This window comes from Zonotrichia albicollis, chromosome Z, assembly GCF_047830755.1.
Source record: "Zonotrichia albicollis isolate bZonAlb1 chromosome Z, bZonAlb1.hap1, whole genome shotgun sequence".
NCBI lineage: Eukaryota > Metazoa > Chordata > Aves > Passeriformes > Passerellidae > Zonotrichia > Zonotrichia albicollis.
In genome coordinates this window covers 52334754-52354814 of record NC_133860.1, presented here as the reverse complement: position 1 = coordinate 52354814, position 20061 = coordinate 52334754, and the positions used below count along the sequence as shown (strand labels likewise).

The window sequence follows — 20061 nt, the reverse complement described above, 5'->3', positions numbered from 1 at the left end:
CAGCTTAAAACAAATGTTGTTCTTACATCTACAACTGTGTAGTTGTCTGCAGAAAAATTATGTTTTCATTGTGTCGTGTCGTTTCAACACATACTGGACAGTGGATTTCTCTGCTAATGCTGTGACATAGCATTCTGTGCAGATTTTGCCAAACTGTGCTCTTTGGAAAGTGCCCCCAGTTTGCAGAGGTGTGCACCAGTGTAGAGTGATAGCTGTTTTGCCTTGCTATGCTGTATCTCATGGACAAATTCTTGATGCCAGAAGCTATCACAGTATCCCATGTGTGTGAAGAACCTGGCCCCTTTCATTTTTCCTAGTGGTCCTTACTTCGGCCATGTACTGGACTGCTAGCGTAGCAAAAAAGTTGTATGGTATCACTCACTTGTAAAACTGAGAACAGGAACGACATCAAACAGGAGCAAAGTTCATGCTTTGGCATTTTTTTGCTTATTCTCTTTAGATTTGAGGGTAGGCAATACAAAGTAATGGGCTGTTTGCCTTTTTTTTTTTTTAAACATTGGCTTAAGAAAGTTTTTCCCTTACAGTTGGTTCTCATTCTTAGTTTCTTCCTTCCAAGAGTTGATTCAAGTATTGCCTCATCCACCCAAAATAGCATAAAGCCAGGAAGACAGCAGCACTTGGGAAAGAAGTCTTTTTCTCTGAATATAATGTGGTTGAATTTCTGCCCATCTTCTCCTTCTTAGTGTTTTTAGTGACCACTCGCTTCTGCAAGCTCTTGAGAATAGTGAACTCAATAACATGTTTTTTTTTTACAATATGTAATTACAGCTCCCAAAGCAAGCAATTTGGCCTCTGAATTAATAGTAGTGGTGTGGACTTTCAAGACTGGTATGGAAGGCTGTTAGGTGGTGGGAAGGAAGTCTGACCAAGACTGTGGACGTGAGGAGTGTCAGCTGTGTGAAGGCTTTCACATCCACGTCCTCCTAAAAGCACACTGACAGAAAAGGCGGACATGACTGGGGCATGTCGGTTTGACAGAACCGGGCTGTGGATGCTGTCCAAAAGCCTCATGTCAGGAATGCTACCCGGGCTTGAGCCACCAGCCCCATCGCTCGCGTTTATCCTGTGACGGGCGTCAGCTGCTGGCCGCTGCCAAGGGCAGGAACACAAGAAATATTTTTGTAAATGGGGAATAACAATTCTTTTCTTCCCAGGGAGAATGGAAGTGTTTCTTTGCCTCCCCGGGGCGTTTACAGGCACGATTGGCTGGCGGCGGGGGCGGCCGGGCCCCGGCAGGACAAAGTCTCTCTGTGGAGGGCTGCTCAGAGCCGGCTTTGTCCTGCCGGGCTCCGGCCGCCCCCGCGGGGCTCCGCCGCAGCCCCTCGCCAGCGGCCCGGCCGGTTCCCTCGCGGGGCGGAGGCGGGCGAAGCATTCCCGAGGCAGCCGGGACTGCTGACCGCCAGCCCCCGGAGCCGCGGGCGCCGGGCCCGGCGATGTTACTATGGGAGCGACGCAGGGCTCCGCCGGGAGCGGCCCGCGGGAGCCCGCGGCCGGGGCGGAGCAGGTCGGTAGCATCCCCGTCACCCACCGCGCTCCTCCTCCTCCTCTGCCGCTGCTGCCGGGTTCACCCACCGCCCCCCCAGCCGCGGGCCCCGAGGGGACAGGCCGGGCCGGGCGGGCAGCGGCGGCGGGCGGGCGGGCGCACAGGTGCGTTCCTGAGCCGCGGGACTCGCCTGCGGCCCCGCGTGTGGAGGGCAGGAGCCGCTCCGGGCGGGCTGCGGGCTTGCTCCGCGCTCCCCACCGGCGTGGGCTGCCGGAGACAGCGCTGGAGCCGAGAGCGGTGGGAATACCGTGGGTTTTCCAGTCAAATGGGAGCGGGGAAGCAGCCTGTGCTCTGAAGCGCTGGAAGGTGCCTGTGGTGCCCGAAGGCTGTACGAAGTTTTGTATTTTAAATACTGGTTGGGCTCAGGGTGCAGGTCAGTGTTTTAACCGAGAGTAACCCCAGTGGAGAAAAAAACGCAGAAGTTTGGTGAAGAAAAGCCGCTTCCCCCCTCTCACTGGTCCTGGCTTTTTAAGATTGTCAGATTACTGCTGAACTGCAGTATTCAGTGTGGCTATGGAGTAGTAGGCAGCATCTGTCAGGAGAGGAGGGGGTGGTGTGGTGTGCGTGCCGGCATATAGAAAACTGAACTTCTCTATAGTCACTTCTCCCACCCCCACTAAAATGTGGATGGAAGCCATAAACACTTATTTACACCTCATGCTTTGTGTTTTGTAGAATAATCAGTACTCTTAAGTATCCTTGAAGTGCTGATTATTTTAGGAGATTATTTCCATACTCTGTGTATTTGGGTTGTTTATTGTTTGAATGGTTTGGTTTTTCTTTGTTGTTGGTTTTGTTTGGTTAGGGTTTTTTCCGCCCCAGAGGTTGTGCAGTTAATCTGGGTAATTTAATCCTCTCTTCTTGTTCTGTTATCTTCAACCTCACCTGTATTTGAGTGTTTCATCTCTTCTTAATCCTTCTTGTAAGTCCTTTGACACAGATCCCAGTGTATTTGACACTGTTGCTCCAGTACATTAGGTAAGTAGGTGTAATCATTTGCTGTTGGCTGGGGTGAGAGAAATAGAAACAGCCCTTATAATGTGCTGCTGCCTTGCAGGGGTCTCTTGGGGATGAGGTTTACATGTGCTGTCCTGAGATGATGGAAAGTCTGACTCGTGCACGTTTGAGCTACAGGAGTTACAAAGCCTGCATTTACAGTTGTACACTTCACATGGCTATAGCTAAAATACTTCACTTGAACAAAGTTAGAGTCATGGAATGATTCCTGAAGTAAAATGCTTTGCAGTGCACTCAAACAAATGTAGTGCCAGAGTGTGTTGTCTCCTCTATTTGTCCCAAACAGCAACATTTTATTGGCCTGCTTTTATCAATATCGGTGGAATCCTTTCGAGGTTAATGGCAATGCTTCTGTTCTGATAAAAAATGTGGGTTTTCAGGTCTCAACTGAGTATACGGCATTTCGTCAAACCACCTCAGGGCCTGCCTTTCATGTAAAGAAGTAAGAATTAATTGGTTTGGTTAAAGCGTCTTTTTGGCTCACAGCTGTGAGTCCATGCAGTGTGGAAATTAGTTGTGTAGGTTATGAATTCAGTACCAGCTTCTCTGTCAGCAAAAGGGGAGCTTTGGCTGATCTTTCCCTCTGTCTGCTGTGTGAGACTGCGAGAGAGCTCATGTTTCTGGGTGGACCTAACTCAAGTAGGGAGACATGGTCAGTGTAGCTGCCATGATGGTTATGTTCCTTATAATACAGTTGCTAATAAGGCCACAATTCCATTTCTTTTATAAAGACACCAGTTTGCTCATTATTTTGTACAAAAAGAGAGAAGAACCTGGAGAGATACTACAGCTGTGAGTTCCAGATTCCTTTTTAATTTTCCTAATGAAGCTGGGCAAATATAAAATTTATAACTAGGAATTCTGGCTGTAATTCATGGCTGTTAAAATTGCAAATGAACTTAGAATCCCTTCATCTTTTAAAGACATATTTGGAATGTGTTTCTTACCATGAAAATTAAGAACTCTCCAAGAATTTTGTGTCATCTGTGCTGATAGGAGAGACATATACTGCAAGTACCAGCCTTCAGGCAGATTTATGCTCCTGAATGCATCCTAACTGGAGTGTACAGTGGAAAACAATATGTAAATGCAGTTACTCAATGCTTTTTGAGAATAAAGCATCATCTAACTTACTAAATAGTAGGAGACATGCCTTCATGCACTCTTCAGGCATGTCTATCCCAGATCTTCAAAATGCAGTAAAGAAGAAAACACTCCTTCAAGGCCTGCAGTTCCAGCAGTTAACTAAACAGACGGATAATCAGCAGCAGCCTTCCAGGTATTTGTGTCTTTTGTTGTGCCCAATTAAGTAGTCAGGGAGCAATATCTTGTTTGTGTGTTCTGCCACCAGAGTCTCTAGATCTGAAAAACAATACTTCGTGAATGTTTCGTAACTGAGTTCTGGATGTTAAAAAAACACAGCATTAAAAAAAAAAATTGGAAAGAAACCAGCTCTGATCTACAGCATCTGAATACAGCTACAAGAAATAATGCACCTATTCATTATTCATTGATTTATGACTTAATAATATGTATATACTTAGCCTGCCCTACCTCTTGCTTACACATGTATGCCTATTTTGTGACAAGAGAGCATTCTGAATGCTCACCCCTTATGACTTTTAGTCAGTATGAGCTTTTCAGAGATAATGCAGGATGTCTAGCTAGACTGTCATTCTAGGCTCCATAAACAAAGCTCTGAGAAGCAAATTGTTAGCCTTTGACTGAACTGAGCAGCTTGCTGCCCGGGTCAGCACTTGGCACTGATTACTCTTCTTTCTGTGTTCCAGCACTTGCAAAAATCTAGTGGATAATGTGAGTTTCTTTTAATGGCTGTGGCTGAGGATTCTTCTGTCCAACCAGTGTTTCAGAAGCTTTTTGAAGAGTTGCAGAACAGGATGAAAAATAACTTACATTTTTTTATTTCTTTCTTTTCCGTAGAAATTCTTATTCCAAGAATAAAAAGTGGTCAGTGGTTTTAGTTATTCTGTTCATAGAGTTGATACATTATTAAAGCAATTGAAGTGACAGTAGCATAGCTAATTGGTAGCATGTGTGTGCATGCTCTTTAGATGATGCATAAGAACTCGTTTATGCTGTATGGAGCTGTACTTGCATTGTTTTGTCTGTGGGCTAAGTAACAATTATAGTTTGGCTGTGAATTTTTTATTTTCTAACACTTAGTTTCCTAAAAGTCTTTCAGTGGGGATATTGTTTCTGACTCTGTAGTTTGGCAGGATCTCCCTTTCAGTTGCTGGCAGTTGACAAATACTTCTATGTGCTTTACCTCAGTATGATGTGTTACATTAGGGCAAAAAATCCCAGTGTCAGACTTCTGAAGACATAGTGTTGCTTGCAGACGGATGCCTGCTGACATTTCCAATAGCTGCTCTTTGCTCAGCTCCTCTTTGGCAATAATTCTTTCCTGGCTGTTTGTGTGCAGTGCCCCGTGCACCTGAAGGTTTTAGGGATAGGTTAGGATGGTGGAAGAAGGTGAGGAGTCTTGTACCTCAGAGACACTTGTCAAGCTAGCTGTTGGTAGAATGTGAGACCCCCTGTATCAGAGTGCTGTTGCTGTGTCCCTCTTTGCTGTCCCTTTAGTGTATGTGAAATACTTATAATCTAGTTCCAACATATGTGGATGTCTTAAGTATGTTTATAATTTTCTGAATGGCTTTTTGTTATTATGTTGTTATTATGATGTCTGTTTAATGTTTGCTGTGGTGGTGAACTACAGAATTTAATTAAATTTTATTCATTAGTTAAATTTTATTAATTAACTTCTCTCCCCTGTTTTTATAATTTGACATAATTTTCAGGTCCTTTTCCAAGCTTTCTTTTCCTGCTTTATATTGTAGAAGCCAGAAGCTAAGTTCCTAATGTCTTCTGCAGCAATATAAATGGACTAAAACTCTTGGATCACACTAATTTGATTACATTTTTTAAAGCATTTTCATCTATAGGCAGGTACATAATTTCAAGGTTTTTTCAGATGGTTATTATGGTTTGCTTATGCTTTGTGTGTCAGAAGGTTCTTGAATTGTGTAATGCTCTTTCATGTGGCTCAGACCACAAGAAGAAAACTTTCTATTCCAAATCTCAGTTGAGAATGAACTAGTTGCTACCAAAATGAGATTTGCTTGGGGTGGTAATTTAATGGAAGCATTTCTAAACCTTAATGATTCTGACCTGTTTACTTTCCCTTCAGCCACATAAGCAAAAGGATTCTCTTGTTTTCTTTCTTAGTTCTTTTCAAAGCCTCATGTGGTTTATGAAAGTTGCAAAAGGAGGAATAAATTTTTTTCTGTTACTTGCTGAGCTTGTTCTGGTTAGTTTATTCTTTGTGTACTCAGTTTGCAGTTCAGTGGAGGTGCCCTATTTCATAGGGATGTGTCAGTTTGGTTTCATTTAATGGTTGGAGTGGTGCCTGAAATTACTTACATTGATGTTACATGCATGTGAAGTGTTTCAGTAGAAATATTGCATCAAGGGCTCTAGTTTTAATTTGTTTTGCTGGCATCCTTTCAAGTGAAGAAAGAAGGGCTGCAGATGAACTCGAATTAATGCTGTAGAAATGAACCAGACACGTGAAAGTTACTATCTTGATATGAAAGAAAAGGGGCAGCTGACTTCATCCCTCTGTCCCTTGTGTTAATTTACTGTTTGTTTTTTGGCTGCTGTCACTTCATAATTTTAGTTAGAAAAGTCATGCTAAACTGCATGGTAAGTGTACTGTAGGTAGGAGTTCACATCCAGCCTTGCAAGAAGATTGAGGGAAAGGAATGAAAACCACTTGAATTTTACCACTCTCATCTGCCCTTCTGTTGTTTTCTTGCCTCAGAGTGTTGTCAGGTACGGGTGAACTTTAGTGTAATACTATTTTATGTTGGATGATAGGTTGCTGGTGACACTGCCCCAGAAGAATTCAGAGCTGTGGCTATATGATTGATTTTGTTGTTTGAAAAAATAATTATAGTCCTTTGGAGGCTCTGAGGAGGAACCTTTGCTGTGAGTAAAGGGATTCTGAATGTGTTTTATTTACTAAAGCAGGTGCAGCTGGCTTAATCTATTGTCTCTTGGGAGAGGCTTGGTCTTGGGAGGGGCTGGGTGATTATTTATTTACTCTTTTTCCAAATACACTGTGAGGAGTATCAATACAAGACTTACAGACCTAAACCCTTCAAATATGCGATCCCTAGATCTGCACTTGAATCAGTGCACCCCACTGACTGGATGACAGAAAAATTGCCTAACTCCCTTTGGCAACAGATTCTGTTTTCATTTTAGTTACATGCAAGCCATGTTGAAGTTTAGGAGTGAACTTCAGCAATGCTCTCTGGCATGGCTGACTAGACTGTTGAAACATCTTGAGAAGGAGAGGTGAGTTGCTTAAGACCTTGAAGGCAGGAGGTGGTGGTAGAAGGAAAAGAATGTGGAGAGGCATGATTAGTGTGACTGGAAAACAGTGAAAAGTTGGCTAATAAATTGAGCTGTTTGTTGTGGCATGTATATAAATGATGCTGAATGTATGACTTCAAGTTCAAAACAGCTTGATTATTTTATACAGTTTTAGTATCTTTTGGTCAATGTGACCTTTAGTTTGATGTTTGTGTTCTGTGAGGCTTGTGATACGGTGTTGGTAGTTGTATGAAATGCATTGTATAGTGTGAATTTTATGAGGTTTTAGGGTGAGATATGATCAAATGTACTGTTAAATTTTATGCGTTACACAGAGCTATATTCAGGCTTACTTCCTTCAGACAAGAAAATAAAGCTAATGTAAAGTGTGTAATAAGATTGCATACTTAGATACACACACAGAGGAATGCTTGACTAAAAGTAAAGTCCTTTCAAGAATACTACGTATTGTTGTTCTATTAATAGAGTGAGAACAAAGGCTACTAGAAACCTTAACAGGGATAGAAAATCTGTTTCGGGATGCAGCTTGGAAACTAACAATTGTTCCATTGTTTGAATTGTCTTGCATTATGACTGGATGATTAAATATAAATGCAGGCCTGATTGGATTGTATCCCAGTAATGAATTGGCCTTTTAAAAACCAGTTGCAGGAAGCAGTAGACAGGTACCCAGCTTGTTTTTCTCAGAGTTGCAGGTGTTGAATGACCAATGGAATAACAATCTTTTGATGCTAGAGTTGGTCACTTCTGTTGCTTGGTTTGCTACTTGAATATGGATGCAGGAAGATGAAGCATTCAAAAACAGTAGTAGTAGTACAAAGTGTACTGCTGAAGTTGAATGAAATGATAATTAGAACTTTGGACCATGTAATACATATGGTGCTTCAGTGGTTTGGTGGCTTTTTGGGGGTTTTTGTGTTTGGGTTTTGGTGTTTGTTTTTTTTTTCTGTCGTTGTTGTTGTTGGTTTGGCTTGGGGTTTTGGGGGTTTTTTTGGTGTTTTTTGTTTGTTTGTGGGGTTTTTTGGGTTTTTTTGTTGTGGTCTTTTTTGGGTTTTTGTTTGTTTGTTTTTTGGGGGTTTGTTTGGTTTTGGGGGGCGTCCCTTTTTTTTTTTTTTTTAATTTTAAGATGCCACAAGAGTAAAAGCTATGTTTTAGTTGCACAGCATAAATAATTATTGAAATGAGGCACTCCAGGAAATTACTTTATTTCACAGTTAATTTTTTTTCTCAATGAAATCTAACTTAAAGAAATTGATTGTGTACACCTACTGAGTTTGATTTACGTCATCACCAAATTCTGGTACTGCAAGCACACCACAACCAAACTTTTGAATTTTTATTTTATTATGCAAGAAAAGTTCAAGTCTCCTTGAACTCGGCTTATGCACAATTTGCTGTAGCACTTTAATTCTCAGACTTCATTTGTGTGGGTATCCCAAGGAGCAGAAGGTACAGAAACATGGTGACTGTAAAGAAATGTGTTATGTTTACAGTTAAAGTGAATGGGGCTGACTGAGTCAGAAGTAGCTTTTAAAGCCAGCCTTGCTCAGGTGAGTTGAAAGTTCTGCATCCCTTCAGTAGTTACCTTCCTGAAGTGTATACAAAAAAATCTTCATAATCTGTGTGACAGGATGAAAGTCTAGGAAAAACATTCAGAAAATGAAACTGCAAATAAACTCTCCATTTTCCAATGTCCATGCGCATATCCAACATTCAAGTATAATTGGTCTGTCAGCCTTTAACCTCAATTAATTTTGATCTGCAGATGAAATCACTTGGCTTCCAGGTTTTTATCTTCTCAAGCCTTGTTGAGTTTTTAAAAAACAGGTGGTGGAGAAATGTACTTTACTGCAAGAATGGGCACATGGCTGTGCCCCAGGAGGTGAGGTTTGTTTTCTTTCAACACCTGTGGGAAGGTAAATTGTCATTTCCAAGGCTCCTCCACTCGACTGGTGCTTTAGGTTCTAGAACACTTGGGAAAACCAGCTTCTGGCTATCTTCTGTGAAGCAATATGTGAAAAGGAAGACATCTTTGATGAAAAAAAAAGTTAGTTGCTAGAGTGTTATTTCTCAATGAGCAGAAACTGTTTTCTAAAAATTAAAATAATTTAACTGGGTGGGGGGGGACGACACGGACATGATGACAGGGGCATAGGATCTGTTTTGTTTTTTCCCCAAATGGCAGTTTTCTATTTCAATTGAAACTGTTCCCTCACAAATTTTGAAGAACTGATTGCTTCCTGCTGGGGGAGCACTGAAGCAATTTTACCACAGCAATGAGAGAAGTGTTGTTGAACAAAAGATAGAGAGCTTGCTCCTGGAATAGCTGTAAGCTGAAGTTTTTGAGATTTAGGTAATTAGTAGACAAGACCTGAGTATCTTGCAGCTGTGTTTTGAGTACAATCAGTTTCTTTTTTCCCCTCTCTTCATCTTGAACAAACTTTTATTTCATTTGTGATGGGATATTTTACAGGGTTTTGATGAAGCCTGTGTATGCATCTAAGTTCAGTAGCAGCTGTAACAAGCACAAACTACTCCACTTGCGTCTACCACTTATCCCAGAAAAGTTTTGCATGTGCGATTTTAATTGGCATGGCATGGGTGTTGTAAATTGATGCTGAGTTTTAATGTTTGGAACTTGTTACACTCTGCTGTATAAATGCTGCTTTTCGCCCCCATCCCTGCCTCTGATAATGGTGAATGATGACCTCCTCTGGGTAGCACCAAACCAATTCAGGTGACTGCTTTTGTAGTAATGCCTTTCCACAATAATAAGAGAGGGAATGAAAATGTGAATCTCTGCTAAAAGGATTAATTTGTTCAATAAGTGTCACTGTTTTGAAAAGACACCACACAATCCCTAGTAATTTCTGCATACTCAATTGAAATTACTAACTGTTGCTCTTACTGTCAAGATCACAAGTACTGTGAAATACAAGTGAATTAATTCTAGGAAATCCCTCTGGTGTAATGAGAAATTACTCTTTTATGTCAGCAAAATCAGGACTTTAAAGGACCTCATGGTACTTTCTGAAAGTGTAAACTGTTTAAATTCAGGTAAAAAGCAGTTTGTAAGAAAAAGTTCTGCTCTGAAAATGGAACTATAGATCTGCTTTTTATTGTTATGTGCTAAAATGTGGGATTGCTGACTTTCAGGTACCTATTTTCATGGCATCTTGGTGACTCTCTCCACATTAGTGCGTGGTTTATCTTTGGAGTACCAGATCTTTCTCTTTTTTGAGAACATGAAACTGCGTGGGGAATACGTTTATTTCCTCTTTATAAACAGTTCAATTAATTCCTGAAATAAATGTGGTAAGAAAAGGCACTTAATAAAGCTGAAATCAATAAAAAACCAAACCAAAAAAACAACCCCAACCGCAGTCTGTTTGAGAAAAGGTATGAGCTTGAGATAAAAGAAAGAAAATCAAAAGCACCTAACAAATTTGTTTTAACATCACGTTTTCTATCATATTTATTATGAAATAAGATGTTGGCCTAATGCGGATTCTCAGATTTTTCATGTTTACTTCTCCGGGTTGCGGTGATGCAGACATCTGAGCCCCAGGGGCGGCAGTGGCTGTGCCGCTATCGGGCCCGGCGGCGCTGCTGGCCCCGCCACTCTGCGCGGCCTGCCCGGGGCTGTGAGGTGCCCCGCAGGAATTCAGCACTGCCCGGGGCTGTGAGGTGCCCCGCAGGAATTCAGCGGGAAGCGGCAGCGCTGCCCCTGGTGCTTGCAGGCCTTTGTGATGCGCAGCGTGAGCCGGCGGGGGAAGGGAACCAGGCTTGCCTTCTGCTCGTCTGTGCCACAGGGCATATATTTAGTGTGCATATATGTGTAAATAAAAATTATATTTTGCTCTGCACTGGACATTCTCAAGAATCACACCATGTGCCTGAGAGCATTTTCCAAACACTCTTGGAGCTCTGTCAGGCTGGCGCTGGTATCACTTCCCTGGGGAGCTGTTCCAGTGCCCAACCACCCTCTGGGTGAAGAACCTGTTTCTAACATCCAACATAAACCTCCCCTGACAGAGCTTCAGGCCATTCCCTTTGGTCCTGTCACTGTCACCACAGAAAAGAGCTCAGTGCCTGCCCCTCCTCTTCCCCTCATGAGGAGGTTGTAACTGCAATGAGGTCTGTCCTCAGTCTCCTGTTCTCCAGGTTGAGCAGACCAAGTGACCTCAGCTGCTCCTCACACAGCTTCCCCTCAAAGCCCTTCACCATCTTGGATGCTTGCTTTTAATAGCTTTTTATATCTTTTGAGGTATTGTGGTGCCCAAAACTGCACACAGGACTTGAGGTGGGGCCACACCAGCACAGAACAGACAATCAATAAATATATAATTATAATATAATCTATATAATATATTATTTTCCCATGCTATTTAAGTAGCCTTAAAGCCACTTAGGAACTTCTATATTCCCGTCTTTTCCATAGAAGCCTTTTTCTCTGTTTCTTTTTATTCCATGCTCCTGGCTAGATAGCCAGTCCCTAAGAGCGGTGTTAATGGGGTTAAAGTCAGCTGATTGCCGGAAACAAATTGAGTTTCCTAGAGTTCAGTACTGGGTCTGGTTCGGTTTAATAATTGATGATCTGGTCAGGTGACACTAAGTTGGGTGAGAGTGCTGATCTGCTTGCTGGAGGGTAGGAAGGCTCCATACAGGGATCTGGACAAGCTTGGATCCGTGGGCCAAGACAACAGCATGAGGGTCAGCAAGAGGAAAGGATGGGTCCTACACTTTCATCAGAACCCCAGGCAGTGCTACAGGCTGTGGAAAGCTGCCCAGCAGAAAAGGGCCTGGGGGTGCTGGTTGACAGCAGCTGAATATGAGCCAGCGTGTGCCCAGGTAGCCAAAAAGGCCGCTGGCATGCTGACCTGTATCAGCAATAGTCCAGCCAGCAGGATGAGGGAAGTGATTGTCCGTGTGTACTCAGCACTCGTGAGGCCACTCCTGAAATCCTGTCTAGGCCCCTCATTCCAAGAAAGACATTGGATTGCTGGCGTGTGTCTGGAGAAGGGAAACACAACTGGTGAAGGGTATGGAGCCCAAGCCCTGTCAGGAGCAGCTGAGAGAGCTGGGACTATTTAGCCTGGAGTAAAGGAGATCAGGGATGACTTCATTGCTCTCTACAACTGCCTGAAAGTTGGATGTAGCCAGATGGGTGTGGGTCTCTTCTCCCAGACAGCTAGTGACAAAATGAGTGGACATAGGCTCAGGTTGTGCCAGGAGGATGTTTCAGTTGAATATTAGGAAAGGTTTCTTCATAGAAAGGGTTATCAAACATTGGAAAAAGTTGCCAAGGGTTGTGGTTGAGTCACCATCCCTGGAGGTATTTAAAAGCTGTGTAGGCATACTCTTAGGGATATGGCTTAGTGGTGATCCTGGCAGTGTTACATTAACAGCTGGACTGAGTGATCTTGGAGGCCATTTCCAACCTAAACGATTCTATGATTTAATCTGTCCCTTTTATAAATTCTTGTTTTCCTGGTGCATGCTTAAAAGGGAAGCCTCATCTGTTGTCCAAGTTGAATTTAGCTGCAGAGTTCTAATATTTGTTCTGCCATCTCCCTTGGCCTGCCACTTCAGTGACAGAAATGGCAGGAGAGTAATTCAGTGAGAAAAAATGAGGATGTTTTTGTGGCTTTCCAAAGCTGTCTTGGCTTCTTTTTAAGAACTGAACAGCAGAATTCACAGAGTCCAGGAGCTGCATGTAAATGAGCAGGAGGAGTGTGGAAACTGTGATGGTCAGAAAGAATTTGTTTACTTCATACCCTGCAAAGCTGTACCCCAGCCTATGAGGTTGTGTGTTTGTGAAGGAAAAACTGCATAGCCAAAGATGAAAAGGGGCGTTGGTCTTGTGAGAACCTTCCAAAAGTGCTCATTTTTAGAGACAAGGAAACTTTAACAAGTCTGAGAAGAAGAAACCACCTAGAAAGCAAGAGAACAAACAAATTAAAAATACAATGCACCATTGATTTTCATAACCAATTTCTAAGGTGAATTTTGACTTGACACCAAAATATTTTAATAAAATCCTGATTCTCCCTTTCTTCCTTCAAAAATGCTTGTCCCACTTTCTGAAAATTTTCAGTATAATTGGTAAATGTTTGGTAAAAATATGCAGGAAATACAGTTTTCCTAGAGAGTATCTTACTGTCTTGAACTGAAAAAAGTTTCCTCAAAAACAATATGCTTTTTTTTTCCTTCCCCAAAGAGTCTACCGTATGCATTACTCAAATATTTATATGTGCAGATATTGTCTCCCCATTTTTATTTAGGTGCTTCCTTAATACAGAGTTGAAACAAAACAGAAGTTTACAGTGATTATGTGCCCTATGCTATAATCCACCAAAGGGATGCCTTATGCCACATCCTTTACTGTCTTCTTTTCAGTGTCAAGGTTAGTAGTCCCTTTCTGTTTTGGAATTGCAGAAAAATTAAATCTTTACAAAACTCAAATCCCAGGCCTCTTTTTTGATGTAGGTTTGGTTTATTTTGTTGGTTTTTTTTTTTTTTTCCTGCCTGGGCAAGTTCCTGAAAAAAATCTCTCAACTGGGGGATATTGTTTCATCACTGTGAGCCGTTTGAAGAATGCTGCTGCAGAGGCTGCTGCACTGGGTGCGATATCCTTCATTTCACTTAAGCTTTGTTTGTCATTTAAATGCTGTGAGCTGGATGAAGTGATACATCTTGCATTAAAAAGCACACAACTTGTCAAAGATCCAGATCAGCATAGATATTCTCTGTGTGTGAAACCTTTTTCCATCCCCTTGGGCTAATTTGTTAAACAATTTTTTGTGCACTGGGAGATCTGGGACATTATGCTGTGAATGTTAATATCAGGGCTACAATGCAAATGAGACCTAGATGCATTTGTCAATTAATATTCTCAATAGTTTGATGAACAGTGCTGTTGCCCTTCATCTCCCCAGTTCTGGGTAGAAGTGGATTCTGGTTTAGTTTGCAGTCTGGAAGGCATTTATTTTGTCATAGTGCAAGAAGAGTTAGAAATGAATGCAGGTTCTGCCACCCTGGAATTCTTCCTCACATGTTAGCTGGCTCAAACTCCCGCAATAGGAGATGGTTGATCCCTGTTTCCCAATTACAGGGGCTATTTTCCTGCAAGACTTGTATTTGACACAAACGGAGGAAATCTATGTGTTGGCTACCTTGCATAACACTTAGGCTACTTAACTTGAAGTCAAGAAACCTAAATTATGCTCTTGGCTCTGCAGTTAAGAGCTTTGGTACTGGTCGATTTGTAAGAAATAGTAGCTTTGCTAACTGGAAGCAAAAATCCTAGTGAAATAGTGCTCAGCACAGTGTCAAGCAATGACTGTGGGCATTGTTGTCATGATGGATTCATACTATTCCTGAAAGAAGTGAAACAAAAGACCCTTTCATTATTGTTTAGTTAACTGTAGTTAACCATTCTCATTTGGTCATTTTAGAAGTTTTAATGAAACTTAAGAAGTAAGGATTGGTTTGTGAATGCCTGGAATAGGTTGTTGTACTTTATGCAGTGTTTGCTGGTACTGTTTTAGATAGAATTTACAATTTATAGCAACCGAATGGTATAACTCCTGGGTGAAATATGATTTAGAAAAGCTTTAAACAACATCCTTGGCTTTTACATGAAGAATGGTCTATGTTTCTTTATAGTGACATTCAAGTCACCATGGTTTTTTTTTTATTTACCTATGAAAAACAAATTCTTAGAAACATTATGCTCAATTTATGGTTTTTTTAGGTCTTTTTAGGCGGCCCTTCAGATTGCTGTTTCTACACGCATTGTGTAAAAAAAGCCGTTTCTGACACAAGGTCTGATAATACACAAAATCACAGAGTGATTTGGGTTGGAAGGAACTTAAAAAATAATGTAATTCCAACCTCCTTGCCATGAGCAGGGACAACTTCCACTTGACCAGGTTGCTGATGAATGTGTTTGTTACCTTGCCAATAGAGCAAGCATATTTTGCTAATATTTGTTCTTGTTGAGTAATTTGGATGAAAGCAAACCTTAAATAATGTAACTGATAATTTTCCATTAGCGGGAAGAGGAAGAAAGATTGTCTGTCTCATTTCTATGTGAATTTTTTTCTTCTCCTTCAAAAATTTCTATTCCATGTCAGAAGTATACTTACGTGTACAGTTTGTGATTTTTTTTCCCCCAGCTTCCTGCATTCTTATAATATAACCCATTGTGATGCTAGCAACTATTTTTGATTTTACTGGAATGCGAAAGTAGAATATGATCTTTTACCATGGAACTGCACCTTAAATTTCTTCTTTGTTCCCCTAGGAGGAAAGAGAAGGCATTTCTGCCATTATTGAAGAGCAGTAATCTTTTACTTCAAGTGGATATCTTTTGCAAACCATTTTTTTATCATTTGTCTTTATTTAATTTGAGCCATTCATCATTCCAGGAACCTGTTTCCTGAGGAGGATCTGTTGCTGTTCTGGTGCAGGAACCTATATGAAAAATAGGATATGCTTCTCTGAATCAGAGTATTTATTGGTAGAAAATAAGGTAGCTCCTTTTGTGCAAGATGCTGGCTGTATTGTGAATGATCCATAGGCAAAAGTAGTTTTTTCTCATTTTCCTGGATCCTAATCAAAGGTCTGCTGTATCATACACAGATAATTCATGGGAACACACCAAATGGAGCCTTCTTGCAAGTGGCTTCCTCACTGCACCAGAAAGGCCCAATAAAGGTCCTGTTCCTCTTCAGCTACATTTCATTATGTCAGGAATACTTGGTAAGCTCTGGCTATGCAGCTTGTGTTGCATCATCATCATCATTTTGTAGACATCTTTAATAACCTGGGCTATGGCATTCAGCTGAAAAAGAGATGTGGTGCTTCACACTGCACGCCGATGTACAGATTGCTTCTTATTTCACTGAGCCTCCACTCTGTACAGAGGGCATTTCTTTAGTGTTACCCAGAAACTGAAGTGGATCAGGATCTTTGAAAGCCTGTAAATGTAAATCTAAGGCCATCCTTTTTTGAACATCATAATTGCCTTTATGAGGGCAGGTGAGATGTAAAGGCAATTTCTCTCATAGTGTAACTTGGAATACTTACATCTTGATGCTGCTTTGGACTCCCTCCACCTGGTTGTTCCTATCATTGGCTAGAAGAATCTCTGCCCCTCTATCTCTTACAAGTGGATAGCTTTCACTTGAAGTTCTTGTTTATCTTTGTTGTATAAGTCTGTCTTTAGGGAAAACCTAGACTCAGCTTACATCCATAGTAGCATACAAAGGGGGGGACAGGAAAAGTTGGAGGGCTAGGACCTCTTTTTTTGGTGTTACTTCCATAATTGAGCCAATAAGACTGCTGAAGGGGTCCTTTCTGCTTGCTTGGACAGATTGTTTCTTGCTTGTATAGATTATGTGTTAGGAAACACCCTTTTTCTTCCTTGCTTTTAGAGAAGGAGATCAAAACATAGTGCTAGGTTTAAAACTTTGACCCCAGGGTGAGTGGACAGGTGCAGCCTGCTGCTGTAAGATTTTGTTGTGATGTTCTGAGGTTGCTTGATTGAGTTTTTTGAGAGCTCTCTTTTTCTTCTCACCTTCCCCACTTTATAAACCAGATCATCACGCTTAGTTTTCTTTCTCCACGTGATTCACAAACATTTTATTATCAGGATAGACTCCCAGCAAAAACCAGAGGGTGTATCTGTCATTGGAATTGAGCCTGCTTTAAAAGAGTTTCAGTTTTAAATGTCTGTGGATAATAGGTGTGATATGTACAAGGGTTGCAATTGCCTTTATAATCTTGTGCTAGAAGTGAAGTTAGATTACAGTTTCCCTTTATAGTTATTTTTTGTGAAGAGGCATGCAGTTGCAGTGAAAGGATAGTGTCTGGGACAATGCTTGTTTGGAATTTTTTTCATCTCTGTTCAAAAGGATTGAGTTGAGGTATTCCTACTCTGGAGGTACTGTTTTCCTTCAAAATTAAACATCCAAATGCAAACACGCACATTTTTCTGTTAACTCTCTGGTCTCTTCACTTGCAGTAATGTTTGTAGATTTCTTGATTATTTTTTAAAATTTCTTTTCAGAAAAATTTCATTTTAAATTTTGGTGGAGGCAATCCATTCATTTTTCTCGTTATATTCCTTTAAAGAAAAAGGATAGTCCAAAACCAAAAAAAGAAGAGTCCTTGCTATTATAACTGCTTCAGCTCATGGATAATGTTTCACAATTTTTATTCTCTTATTCATCATGGTCTTTTCTTCTCTATTTGGAGTGCTTCTGAAGTTTTTTTCATGGCAAGGGGGAGGAAAACAGAAAAGCTAAAAAAGCACAGCTAAAGAAGTCTCAAAGACATATTTGTTTCTTTTTCCTGCCCTTTTTGTAAAAATAAATAAATAAATAAATAAATAAATACCAGTTTTGGAAACTCTGAATGTGAGTCTGTTGAGAGGAATGTGCTCTTTAGAAATGTTGATGGAGATTCTAAACTATTTTCACCAAACCCTAATAAAAGTCTTACTCACATCCAAGTGGGTAGCCTGAGTCATTGTGCTTCTCCTGCATCCCCTTGGTGTTCACTCTTGGCAGCTCAGTCATGAAGGTGCTAGCCTCTGTTCATCCTAGTTTGGCTGGCTAGTGCAGAGGAGGCCTCACAGTTAAAATACAGAATGCTGAATTCAGTCTTCATTTTGAATGGAAAAACTGGAAGGCATGCTTTGTCCCGCTGTGGCCCTCCTACCCACTATTCTCCCTAACTGCATCCCCTCAAAAAAACCCAAAAAACCAAAAATACTCAACAAAAAAACTCCACTGAAAAATTAACAACACAGCCTTCACATTTTCCACTACCATCTAAATTAATACTCTTTAACAGTTAAAATTTCTCTACTAGTGAAAAGTGAAATCTATGTATAGAGGTTTTGGTTAGCATTGTGTACAAAATTGGTATGTCTTCCTGTCTCTTCACTGCCTGTGAAACTTATGTAAAGTCTAGGGGAAAAGTTCACTTGAGGCTTAAATTTCACAGCATTCATGCAGCATAAATGGGAGTGATAGCTTGACCTATTTTCCAATAAAGTAACCTATCTGTTTGGCTGTACAATTAGCTTATCGTTCTTACAAATGATACTTTACTAAGTGTTTGATGGCAAATACTGTTATTTGCAGTGTGTACAATTTTGTATTTATTTCTCCTTTTTCTTGCTGGAGCCAAGCCCACACAGTACTGTAAAATATTATAGTCAGTATATGAATTTCCAGATAGTGTGTGCTGTGCTTCTTAAGCCTCTTTCCTTGTAAGTTTAAATTAGGTTCCTAGTGGGGTGAACCCCTATGTGCTTGGAAGAAGAGTAAGGTGCTGCATAATTATCTGTTTTCAACACTTCTTTTAAAAACAAACAAACATAAGATTACAGCACTGCATTTTTTGTGGGAGTTAGTTAAACTCTCAGTACATTTCCTTGCTGCGGTTTTGGTGTGTTTCTGTGTGAAACTGACGGCAGGATTTGTTAGAGTATGTAGGCCACTATTGTATTAGAATTACATAACAGTGTTGAGTGGTGGAAACAGATGAAAAGACGGGATGTACGGCGCTCCCTCACAGATTATATCCTGCAACAATGAAGACAGCTCAAGCTCTGCAGAGAATGTGGTCACATGCAGTCAAAAAGTTGGGGATTTTAAAAGGGCACGTGAGTTGCTTTTTGTTACATCTTGCTCCACGTCTTTTCTTCCCCTCCTCCCTTCATATATCCCTCCCCTCTCCAACTCACTTTTGTAGCCAGATGATTGTTGTGGCAGGTCTTCTGGTTTTGTTCTTCTTTCGGCATGAATGAAGTTGTCTTCGGTGATCTCTCAGTAGCAAGTAATTGTGTAAATCTCTTGATGACTGTCAGTTAGAGCTGCAGCAGCTGCCTGTTTCTTGCACACTGGTGATTTTAGCACTTTGACTAGTTTCCTGCCAAAGATTCTGCTGAGCAGTCTATTTTGGGTATTTAGAAAGCACCTGTCATTTTAGTATATGAGCATTAGACAGATTTAAGCAAATCCTGACTACAGTGTTCTAATTAGAAATGGACTGACTATAGTCCCTAATGAATTTAGACTAGCTAATTACAATAATTTGCATTTACTGCAGGTAGCCTGTTGTCTGTGTGAAACCTGGGTGGTAAAACAGTTACTGTTAGTAACTGGAGGTGGGGTTCTTAACCATTTGCCTGCCTTTCTCTCTCCAGTGTTTTGGTGTGCAATCTTGCAGTGAAACTGCGATACTGTAAGGAATGCACAAGCTGCTCAGGATCCCTTTGTGTTTCCTTACAGATGAAGTATGAAGAAATTGGCAAGGTGATGAAGGCTTTTCATAACTCATCACTTGATGCATTCAGAGGAGAGTCACATCACTAAATGTGGAGTACAGGAATTTCGCAGTTCGGGTGCAGACTTAGATACTAGTTTTGATCGAGTCCCCAACTGATGATTTGTAACATTTGTAGTCTCTCCCTCCCTCTCAGTCTTCTCTTCTTCATTACTCTGATGGTATGGGTTAGCATTGTGACAATGGCAAGTAGCAGTACATTTTATAATGTGAAAGAGATTATTGTTTAGATATTGTTTTTGCCTTACGGGCTTCCAAGGTGACCATTCAGTTCTTTGAACTGTGTTGCAGAGCCTGCATTGCTTTATCAGTAGGACAGAGCTAGTCGTGTTGTCTTGGTAATTACATTGTACAAAACCAGCTTTGCAAGTACATAGTGTGCTTTCCTTTTCTGATGCAGAGTACAGCAAATGGGAGACAGTTTCCCAAGGAGCAGTTTCAAAAAATTGATTACTTTTCAGATACTTGTGAGTTTAAAAGTGAATTGCTTAATTCTCTTGTTGCATTTTCAGTAACAGTTTCAAGGTACAAATAAACCCCAAAGATGTGCGTGGAATGTACCTGAAACAGTCACTGATACTATGAGGATCTTTTTCTAGGCCCAAATGAGATGATACTATGGGCTTGGCATCTTGCAAGACCTTAATTTTAGTGTCTGTAGGCAGTAGTTTCTCTTTCATTCTTACTACTTTTTTTTT

At 40.9% G+C, this 20061-nt stretch overlaps 1 protein-coding gene and 1 long non-coding RNA gene across 8 annotated transcripts in view; one reads left to right on the top strand and one right to left on the bottom strand.

Moving 5' to 3' along the window:
• TJP2 (tight junction protein 2) overlaps window positions 1-20061 on the top strand; it is a 62375-nt gene that overhangs the window by 18116 nt on the left and 24198 nt on the right. The window contains exons 1-2 of one of the 7 annotated variants that reach the window (XM_026795786.2): window positions 18530-18680; window positions 19309-19332. The exons of 1 other annotated variant lie outside the window; for it this stretch is intronic. In XM_026795786.2, the coding sequence (XP_026651587.1) occupies window positions 18609-18680; window positions 19309-19332 (96 nt within the window). In that variant the 5' untranslated portion in view covers window positions 18530-18608. 5 more of the 7 variants (XM_014269804.2, XM_026795787.2, XM_005490939.4 and 2 more) reach the window with 5 other exon arrangements.
• LOC141727168 (uncharacterized) lies at window positions 10205-19240 on the bottom strand. The gene is made up of 2 exons (XR_012578215.1): window positions 18762-19240; window positions 10205-12934 (listed from the first exon to the last, which is right to left on the bottom strand). It is a non-coding gene; the product is annotated as an uncharacterized LOC141727168 (long non-coding RNA).